This window comes from Astyanax mexicanus, chromosome 20 (assembly GCF_023375975.1).
Source record: "Astyanax mexicanus isolate ESR-SI-001 chromosome 20, AstMex3_surface, whole genome shotgun sequence".
NCBI lineage: Eukaryota > Metazoa > Chordata > Actinopteri > Characiformes > Acestrorhamphidae > Astyanax > Astyanax mexicanus.
The window spans coordinates 12,056,083-12,066,810 of record NC_064427.1 but is presented as its reverse complement, the minus strand read 5'-3'; the positions used below and the strand labels follow the sequence as shown (position 1 = coordinate 12,066,810).

At 36.8% G+C, this 10,728-nt stretch overlaps 1 protein-coding gene across 1 annotated transcript; it reads right to left on the bottom strand.

Annotated features, from left to right (window-relative positions):
• Positions 1-242: 242 nt before the first annotated feature.
• On the bottom strand, positions 243-8,187 carry mdh2 (malate dehydrogenase 2, NAD (mitochondrial)). Its single transcript, XM_007259419.4, has 9 exons — positions 8,005-8,187; positions 5,678-5,846; positions 5,333-5,416; positions 4,971-5,080; positions 4,536-4,661; positions 4,136-4,213; positions 3,896-3,995; positions 1,071-1,222; positions 243-515 (listed from the first exon to the last, which is right to left on the bottom strand). The coding sequence occupies exons 1-9, from the start codon at positions 8,065-8,067 to the stop codon at positions 381-383; spliced, it is 1,017 nt and encodes a 338-aa protein (XP_007259481.1). The 5' UTR covers positions 8,068-8,187; the 3' UTR covers positions 243-380.
• Positions 8,188-10,728: the final 2,541 nt, after the last annotated feature.

Below are 10,728 nucleotides of genomic sequence, written 5' to 3'. Positions count from 1 at the left end.
CCATGAGACTTGGTTGTAGTTTTACCTTCCAGCAAGACAATGATCCTAAACATACAGCCAGAGCTAAAATGTGAATTGGTTTAAATAAAAGCATATTCATGGGGTTAGAATGGCAGAGTCAAAAATTGCTATATCCAAGAATTCATTTTATTTTACCTCAGTGTTTATTTGCACATTTTAAAATTATATTAAAATAATTATTGAAAACAGAACACAGCATTCCCAAGCAATAAAACTCGGTGTTTAAAGTTGGTAAGCAGTCTGTTTTTATTGATGGAAGTTTCTGATCAGTTTTGAGCAAATGGAAAAATCAGTTTCACGGAGCCCCTCAAAGACATTAGGTTCACAGCTATATAAATATGACTCTTTACATTAAGTGCTCACAGCTTCAGGTTAGTAGCGAAATCCTCTCCTTTCTTGATGGAACCTTTCAGTTCACCTAATGCTTCAGCAACCAGCTTCTTCTCAAATACTGAGAGTGTCCCCACGCCAAGGTTCTTCTCAATGCCGTTTTTCTGAAAAACGAAAAACATTTAACCGTTCATTCAAATATTAGAATATAAACAACATAGAAATGAACAGAAACAATAAGCATACTAGAATTTAAATGCAGCAATATAATTTATATACCAGAGGTGCATTGATGTGTACTAATGAATCAGTCTAACGGTAGTGATTAAGCTGCATTAATACTGAAATATTAAACTTTTCAGTCAGAATACTATGACAACTAAAGTCAGAGCCAGAAGCTCATCTGCAGTTTCTGATGGTCATCAGGTCAATGTTCACAGGACACTGCCTACTGAATATTTTTGAACTGGTGGACATTTCAGTCCAGCAGTGACACAGAGGTGTGTGATAAAACTTTCATAGTGATCCTATATGGACAAGTGGAGCTAAATTTGTTCAATTCTCCTTCATATGCAATTCAATTTAACTGCATGAACATTTACATTTTGTTCTAGAATTCAAATAAATCACCACAGCATCGCAGCTAAATCAGGTGCACGTTGTTAGAGTACTTAATAAAAATGTTTAGTTCTGTGGTGTTTGCACACAGTATAACATACCCCCAGAAGCAGCGGTGTGGAGAAATATTTACACTCCGTCTCCTCTGATCTGACAAACGCACACTCCACTACACCCTCCTTTCCATTCATGGCGTCGAGGAGAGAAAAGGTGAACCTGGCACCGGCATAGGCCATAGACAGGGTGGCAGAACCTAAACACAAATCACACCTTATTAACAGGATCACTGGTGCAAAAGGTAGAACAAGGTGTAATGTGTAAAAGGTTGTACAATAGGAGTAAAAATAACAAATGTGAGTCGAGCTTATATTCTTTGCCCAAATCCAACCTGACCCGATGGCCTAGCCCAGGGGTCAGCAACTCGTGGCTCCGGAGCCGAATGCGGCCCTTTCATCCTAATACTGTGGCTCCGCATGACTTGGAAAAATAAATTATAAGCATTTAATTGCAGTGTATTTTATTTTGTGTTAGTTGCTTTTTTTAAATAGTTCTAAATTGGAAGATTATTGTAATCTTGAAATATTAAAACAAAATTAAATTTTATTATATTTCATCGCTCAAAATAAGTGTCACACTTGGTAAAGCCGGTATACCCACCAAAACACCGTCCATATATCGATACTTTCAACCCCAGGTAGGCCAAGTATGGAGAAATGCAAGAAAAGAAAAATATCTCAGCGTGTTGCTTATTTTGTTTTTTTGTTTTTTTCAAGAATTCAAAGGGCCATATTTGTACACCCTGTGCCAGTCGTGTTGTGATGCTCATTGCTATCTTACACCCTGTCATTGAAAAATATCAAAGCATTTTGCTTCCATGCTCTCGCTTCTCGCGCTGCCTGTCAGTTCTCCAAAGTTCCCGGTGAAACCAGATGTGAAGATCTATAAAAGGTATATGTTCGTTTCTCATCACCAGGTCACATATATTAAAATATAAAATATATTGATTAATTACTAGTTTGGTCCGCTCTCTAAAATTTGCACCTCTGTCTTGGCAAAAAAAAAAAAAAAAAAAAAGTTTAACGTTTTAATGAATGACGTCGGATTAAGTGTAGTTTAAGCAGCAAAGCAATAGTATAAAAAAACACTATAACCAGCATCTTTACTGAAATGGTATGTATTGTTATTGTCTCTTTCGGAGCCCACGGAACTAAGTTCAGAGCGAGATTACAAATATAATATAAAACTCAATTCAGTTCAACTTCAGATGAGTAAGGACCTGTAAAGTTAATACTTTGCAGGTCCTTATGAGGTTTAACCTTAATGAGGTTTTGGTGTGCTGTTTCCATGATTTGAAAGTGAAACAAATGTTAGTTAGTCAGTGTTGCAAACCCAGCTTTTACCTCAACAATAAACAGAATACTAAATAAAATAACTTTGTTCTTCCCTTAAATGAGCTGCTGGCGCACTTTCACAGCATGAACAAGCAGGTCAGTTTCCTCTGCTGAGACGCACAAAAGTGCAGCGATCCAAAGACAGAGCACACCTGACTCTTTAAACGAATGAGACTGGCATGCTGATTGGTTTATTTCCCGTTACACCCAAAAACACCCATGATTAATTAAGATAAATTAGTACATTCCTTTTTGAGCAGTGCAAAGGCATATTTTTGCGCGGTCACGATTCCAAAGACACATTGACACGCCCTAAATCAAATTGCGTAATACGCAATGACCGGTGCGCTATAGAACACTAAAATAGGGCCCAAAAAGTATTTGCGGCTCCCAGTGTTTTCTTTTACGTGGAAACTGGGTCCAAATGGCTCTTTGGGTGTTAAAGGTTGCCAACCCCTGGCCTAGCCGAACTCAGGCTGGGTCGGGCAGAGATTTTACACCACTTTCCTCGGGTCGGGCTACGGAACAATAGTCTGAGATATAGGCATCTGTTTTTTATTGCTATTTTTACTTTATATTAAGCTATGGCATGATAATCAGAATATATCCAAGTAACCAAGATTATCGTTAACAAAACAAACAAACTGGAAAAAAAAAAAAAAAACATTTTTGTTAACTGAAACTAAAAAACAGTAATAAAAAAAATTAAAAAACGAAAACTAAAACAAACTGAAATGACTGATAGAATACCAATCGTTTTTGTTAATTTATTTATAAGCGCTGTTTCCACTCCAGCAGCTTCAATAGATTCTGCTCGCAAGGGGGAGTCGGATTCTCAGGGGAGTCAGATTTCGGCACAACAGCAGCAGTGTTTTGAAGAGAAACAGGAGATATAGCTATATGGAGTTTTTCCACACAGCTATAAGTCCATCTGAGAAGCAGCTGTGTGAACCTTTACTTGTGAGTAGCTCATACACCAGAACACCCCACACGGGAGGATGAATTGAAGAATCTCTCTGATGTGATGCATGTTTCATCTTCATGTGGGTTCTATTGGCTATTTTAAGCAGCAGAGTTACATATATTTTGCACTTAATGCTGCTAGCTTGTGGACTGTTACAGTTTTTGTGGACAGTTGGTTGTTTGACAGTAACTGAATATTTTTAGTATGAAAAAAAAACTAAAACCAATAGAATTAAGAATAATAATTAAAACTAAGCACTTATAAAAAAAATAAAAACTGAAAAAACAACCCCACTCCAAAAACTAAAAATCCCTGTAACTGTTTATAACACTAAGTTGTGCAACTTCTTCTAAAAACAAACCCACTCTGCCTACTGGTTCTTTTCACTGGCAGATGGTTGCTCATGGTTCTATTACTTAAAAGGTAATATTTAGTGTTAAGTTAAATGGACTGAGTGTGTGGAATTAAGAGGTAAAGACTAAGAGACAAATTACAGACTGTGTTTGCTGCTACACATGCAATAATACAACCAAGAAATGGCATTTACTGAGTTTACTGTTAATAAACCAACCTGCTCCTGCCTTGGCCTTCACCACCTCAGTCCCTGCGTCCTGAATCCTGACAGTCAAAGCAGACAGCTGGTCTTCAGGAAACTCCACTTTAGGAGTGCACTACAGAACGAGAGTGAGCAATAGACTAATGAGGTTATTAAACGTACCTGTCTTGAATTACTGAACAATAAACTCAGATACATACACACAATTTAGCTTTAAAAAACGTTAGTGTAAACATTTAGGCGTTGCAATCATACCTGTGAAATCAGAGGGATGATAGTCTTTCCAGCATGACCTCCTATAACTGGCACATTAACTCGAGCTGGGTCAAGACCCTTAAAAAAAAAAAGATATGAATCATAGCTTTAAAAAGAGGGGGAAACACATACTTCCATCTATTAACTTCTTATACTGTTAAAGGTATACCTGTTATATTTTTTTTTGCTCAATGTGCTATAAAACACAAACCACCAACAAAATAAGCAAAAATGAGTAATTACACCACAATTACAGACTACAGGGGAAACTTGCACCGCATGCTATTGGTTTGCTAACAGCACCTCCTTGTGGATAGTCTTTAGCCAGCAATACTTCAGTGAGAAAGTTACTCTAATGCTACAAGTGCTTAAAACACACCCAACACTCATTAGAACTTACTTTAAGCTCAGCAACGAATGCATTGGCTCTGACGATGTCCAGCGTTGTAACTCCAAACACTCTGTTGGGGTTGTAGACGCCATGCTTCTTCATCATCTCTGAGGTTATAGGGACGGTAGAGTTCACCTACCCATGCGCACACACACACAAATGTCACTTTCCAAAATTTTCCATCAATTTAATGTACTGTAAAATGCCTCTAATAAAAAGGTCAACTTTTATTACTATTACTACTATTACTAATGTGTTCTATACAAAAAGCTCATGTATAATTTATTACTACTATCGGTATAATGTTTTATTATAAGGATACACATGTATTATAATAAAATTATTATTATTATTATTATTATTATTATTAATATTATTATTATTAATATTATTATTATTATTATTATTATTATTATGTATAGTTGAATTATTAAAGGGTCTGACTGGGTTAGCGATGATGCAGATCATGGCCTCAGGGCAGGCTCGGGCGCAGGCATCAGACAGAGTGGCCACGATGGTGGCATTGGTGTTAAACAAATCATCACGGGTCATCCCTGAGAACAGGAAAAAATAATTAAATTAAACCAAAACAGTCAAAGCTGGGAGTCTGATATTCTGTCATATATAATACTCTAAACTCAATCGGGGCTAAGATCAATTCTCCTTTTTACTGCTCATTAAATAAACAGGTTTAATCATCTGAAAGAAGAAATAAGATTACATGCTTAAGTTCTCAACATTTGAAAGAAACAAAAGAGATGTATAACATATAACATACTGAAAAACACAAAAAAAATCCAACCCACCAGGTTTTCTTGGGACACCAGCAGGGATAACCACAACCTCACAGCCTTTCAGTGCAGCCTCCAGCTGGTCAGGTCCAATGTAACCTGAAAACAGTGAAGACATCCATTTACAGCTGGACAAATCATGATATAGTTTCTACTTGAATTGTATATTACAGAGTATTTTAGATACATTTTCATCTCATAAATAAGGCTAAATTTTTTTTAAAAAATGATTTAGCAATATTTTACACATCAATGTGCAGCCTACTTGATGGTTAAATTCTTTTCATATTATGATTAATATTATTCTTCATTATTATATACTAATTAAATCTTTGACAGGTTGTGCATGTTTGAGCCTACCTGTGACCTTGGCTCTGGTCTCGATGTGGCTGAGGTCAGCAGCAACGCCGGGTGTGTGGGCAATATCGTACAGAGAGAGTTCACTTACAAGTGGACTGTTCTTCAGCAGGAGTGAGAGAGGCTGACCAATTCCACCAGCTGCCCCCAAAACGGCCACCTTAGCATTATTCTACACACAAAATTTAAAAACAGCTCAAACACACAAGATAACAGACTTCAAACAACCCAAGCACCTCACTGCAGAGACTAATGATAACAGGGGTTTAGCTCTGTAGCATTATTCAACTATAATTTTTAAGAAAACATTTTATCATGATTTAACATTTTCTTATGACTCAATACTAAATACTTAAAATATGCAATAACAAATGGCTCAACTGAAGGAAAAAAGCTCACACCACAGTATTAATATAAATTATTGATTAACACGTCAACTCAGACACAGTTTAAATTAATAACAGCTCTGTAGAACACACCCTTCTTTTAGGAGATAAGAATCATAAACCTGCTTAGCCCTTAACTGATCAACCCTACATTAATGCTTCCCATTACTGACCTCATCATGATCAGTGTCCCTAAACCTTTGACCATTTAATTCAATCATAAAGTGGTCCAATGCTTTACTTTTTAACTAACTTACAATTTTAGAAAAATAAATGAATCACAAATTAACTAAAGACTTAGCTCTATAGAAAGCCATTCATTAAAATCTGATTTAATATAAACTTATCTATTGGGATATATTTGAGTCGGGCAAAAGACAACAAGTCTGTGATTCTTTCTTCACCCCAAGGGCCATAAGCTAAACTGTTTAGACTAAAACTCAATGGTGAAGAAGGTCAGAACATATTTTTGGACATGACCTTTGGACCTTTAGAGAGCAGCTCCATGCCAATAAGGATTATAAATGCCTGTTTGGTAAGTGTATATTGTATTTAAACAGCAGAAACATTTACATGTTTTAATATAGAGCACTTTGCTGCAGAACGTTGATCTAAGAGCACACTGATGAGCTTATGAGCTCTCTGCTAAAGGGAGGTCTGCTCAGGTTAGTGACGAGGGTCGCAAAGCAGCTCTACAGAAAACCCTACAGTAATCAATTTTAATCAATTAATGCATTCTATCCATTTAACATTGAATATTAAACAAGTCCATATAAACTAGAAGACTAATATGTATATGATATCTGTACTGATCTCCTGAGCCTAACACTCAGAGCTGAAGCTACAGTGTGAATGGCACATCTTAACTTATTTACACTGAATGAGCAGCTTAAACTGTCTGGAGGGTGAAATTTTATATACTAATAAAAGCTGTGACTTCATGGAACTATGACAACCCAAAGAACCATCTTAACATCTAGAATGGTTCTTCACATACAAACAGAAATAATAATAAAAAAACCCACAGAACAACTGACCTTACACTGGGGTTCTAAAAGGCAGCAAAATGGGTTACAAATTAACACGAGAAAAACTTACATTCTTGTGCAAAAGTATCCAGTTGAATGCACATGCATGTATTAAATGCCCTAAGTGTAAATATAACAGTCCTATACAAAAGTGACAACTCAAGAACCATTAAAGAACACACAGGGCTCCAAAGTCCAAAAAGGTCCCTCACATTCCCCCATAGTCTTACAGATTTAAAGGACGACTCGTTATCAGTATTATTGTAAACCCTTCTTAGGGTTTAGCCCAATATATGTAGTTCCTGTGTGCTAAGCTGGAGTGATGGCGCTCCGTATGCTAGATGTGGGATGGGTTGTTGGAGCAGCAGAATTAGCAAATCACCCAGCATCACTCGCTACGTGACCTCTCCAATCTCCTTGTGCGACTATGTGCAGCCAAATTAGCTCACAACCAAGTTTCAAGATCGAGTGAAAATATATTTTTTAAATGTAGAGGCAGTTAGAGCAGCCAATGTGATTTTTATTTACTGTAAATAACTTTAATTTAAAGAGACAAAAACTTGGACACGGAACTAAACACTGCTGCGTCCTTTTTAAGGTGGAACGACGAGTTCAAATAAAGACTTGACTTAAACATGACAGACTTAAAACTGCACTGCACTAAAAAATCGCAGAAGGACGCGAATAAATCACGAATACTAACTGATAGACCAATTAGAGAGACAGAGAGAGAGAGATATTACACAGAGAGGGTTACACAAACAGTGTGACAAATCATTTACTTATCCATGATTAATAATATGAAGTTAAATAAGCAGCTAGTAACATATTACAGTAAATTACATTAGCACATAGCTTTAGCCGACTAGCATTAGCCGGCACGCACCGCCCGCTACCTGAGCGCCTGTAAACGGACCTGTGAGGAGGTGGAGAGACACCTGGCAAGGCTGCCCGCGGGTCTGGCGATTCTGGAGAACATGCTGCTTGACTTCGAGAGGGTTTTCTCCTAAAACCGATACGGGCTGAGTGAGTACTGGGAGCGCGTTCCCTCACTGTGACTCCAACGTCCTCTACCGAGAGACAGTACAGTGGCGACACCTAACCTTATTACCCGCTCAACGCCTCGCTGATTGGTGAAAGGGTGAACATGGCATGGTTCCGATTGGTCAATGGAGAGGTCCGTCAGGATTCGTCACGCGTCATTGACCCGCCTTCGTCCGTGTGCTGCGTGATTGGCCGGTTGAGAAAACGTCACCACCAGAGAAGCTGCCCACGAGCGGCCTGTCAAACGGGACGTGTTCTAATCAAAATCAGCCAGCATACTTTAGGAAAGGCAACGTTCCAATAAACAAACCAGCACTCCACTAGTACGCTAGTGCACAGAAATCAGATACGTGGCTCTTAAGTGGCTGCGTTCTCCTACTTTTAACTACTGTAAAATCTAAATCTTAATCTGCCATCTAGCGTTAGAATTCAGATTGTGTTAAAGAGTTTTAACACAACTCTTATCTTATGTCTAGTATTACATTCGTTTTTAAATGCTTACCAGCTGTGTAGAATTAAGAACAGATACTGTGTTGAAATGTCTAATTAATTTTGCTTCAGGCAATTATTAGGCATTTCTGTCTCACTGAAATGTGTTTTGAGTTAAACCCTGTCACAAATAATTTGGCTCCTGTGTAATTATTATTTAAAAAGATATTTAAGAAGAACCTTAATAATGTTTATGATCGCACAATTTTATTATAAATGGGCCTAATTCAGCGAAACACTGACGAAGGAAGGTGCCTGCCTGATGACCCCTGAGAAGAGCTTGCACTGAAGTTTGTGTTAGAGTTTGGATGAAGGGGATTGGTGTGGTCCTGCTCTTGTAATAATTTGTTTCATGAGTTTTTGTAGACGTCTGAGTACTTGGCAGTTGAGGCACGGACCATGAACATAGTTCGCTATGCTTCTGGATTCTTGTCGAGCCAGTATCGGATGGTAGTGGTTGCTGTGTTCTGCTCACGCAACTTATAATGTGATTTATTGTGTGTGATTGTGCTTAGGTAAGTGTGTTGTTGCCATAGTTAAAGGAAGTGAGCTTAGATTAAGGAGGTATTCTGTTTGTTCATAGGTTATTTTTTTGGTAGGTCTGTTACTTGGCAGTTGAGGCAATGGACCATGAACATAGTGTTAGGCTGTGCTTCTGGATTCTTGTCGAGCCAGTATCAGATTGTGGTGGTTTTGCTATTGTTAGTTGAGTGAGTAGTAGATCCTGGCTGAGCCCTATGCATAACCCCAGCTGTTAGGTACAGGATTTGTCGATTTCCTGTATTATATTACTTAAAATACTCACAATTTGATTGCCGTGCAGTTGATGGGAACATTTTCCAGTGTTTGGCTTTTTATTTTATCCGAAATTATGCATTAACGTTAAAATTTTATTAGGCGTGTAAATCTTTGTAAAGACTGTTCTGCGAATCTTACCATTAAATCAATTTTAAAAAATCAAGGTTAAACTCAGTGTGATGGATTAAAAATAAAAAACAGAATCTGCTTTTTTATAGAGTATGGATCTATTTAGATGTAAAATTAACATTTCAGATTTTATACAAAAGTATGCATTAACATTAAGATTTTATTAGTCTGACACTGTTTTAGCTAATAGCAACCATAATTCCATAGTTATCACAGACACTGGCACCACATGGTATTTAGCACATTATACATTTTTTTCCCTGAAGCATTGTTGTTTTTTTCCTATTCATATAACATATAAATGTTGCAACTGACAATCTCCCCCTAACAATAAAAATAATGGAATTTAGGTTTAAAAAAGTGTGTCCCTTAAGAGACATGTCACATGTGCAGTGTCATTTCCTCAGTGATTATGCACAGGAACTGATCTGTTATTTGTAACCTGGAGACTTGTGTTGAAATTACAGGTTGATATAAAATTCATCTTTTGAGAAAAAAAATGGTTTAGTTCAAATAGATAAATATATGGTTGCATTATAAGCAAGATGTTGGCATAGATTGCAAATTTTATTTATCTGATGTTCTTTGCAAATGTAATGGTGGTCAGTGAGGACATACAAATACAACAGAAAGATTTTTTAACACATATATTTAACTATTCAAAACATGTGCTGGTCAAAAACAGGCAGCTTTACAGACAGCTTTACTTTACTTATTTTTTAAGTTTTCTAAGCAAAGATGGTTAAAAAAATCATGTGACATTTAAAAAGAATGTTTAAAAGCAAGTCCACTAATTCCTTTGATTTTCTATCAGGAAAGTGTTTATTTTATATATGATTGACCGCAATATCAAATAATTGATATTTATTACATATTAGTCAAATTTCCTGGGGACAGAAATTGCACAGATTTGGCAGAATATGCCATTTTTTATTTTTATTCTACACCGTAACTATGAGTTAAATAAATGATCAAAATACGTTTTTTGGAAGTTTTTCTTTTTTAATATAAAATATGACCCAAAAGTCACCCTCCTCAGTTAATCTATCTTATGTTGCATTCAATTCCCACTGAAGTTGAGTATGTTGCAGTTCCAGGTTAGCATTGCTATCTATACCAGTTGATAATGCATTATCTGGTATTTTTCACATCCAAACACTTTGAAACTCTGTCCACAAAT

What these genes read in the sequence shown, in the direction of transcription:
- mdh2 (XM_007259419.4), bottom strand. Translation starts at nt 8,067, where the DNA reads ATGTTCTCCAGAATCGCCAGACCCGCGGGCAGCCTTGCCAGGTGTCTC. An exon ending in TCTGCATCATCGCTAACCCA is followed by an intron (nt 4,662 to 4,970) that starts GTCAGACCCTTT and finishes GCGCATGGGTAG; the next exon opens with GTGAACTCTACCGTCCCTAT. An exon ending in CATTCGTTGCTGAGCTTAAA is followed by an intron (nt 4,214 to 4,535) that starts GTAAGTTCTAAT and finishes TTTTTTTTTAAG; the next exon opens with GGTCTTGACCCAGCTCGAGT.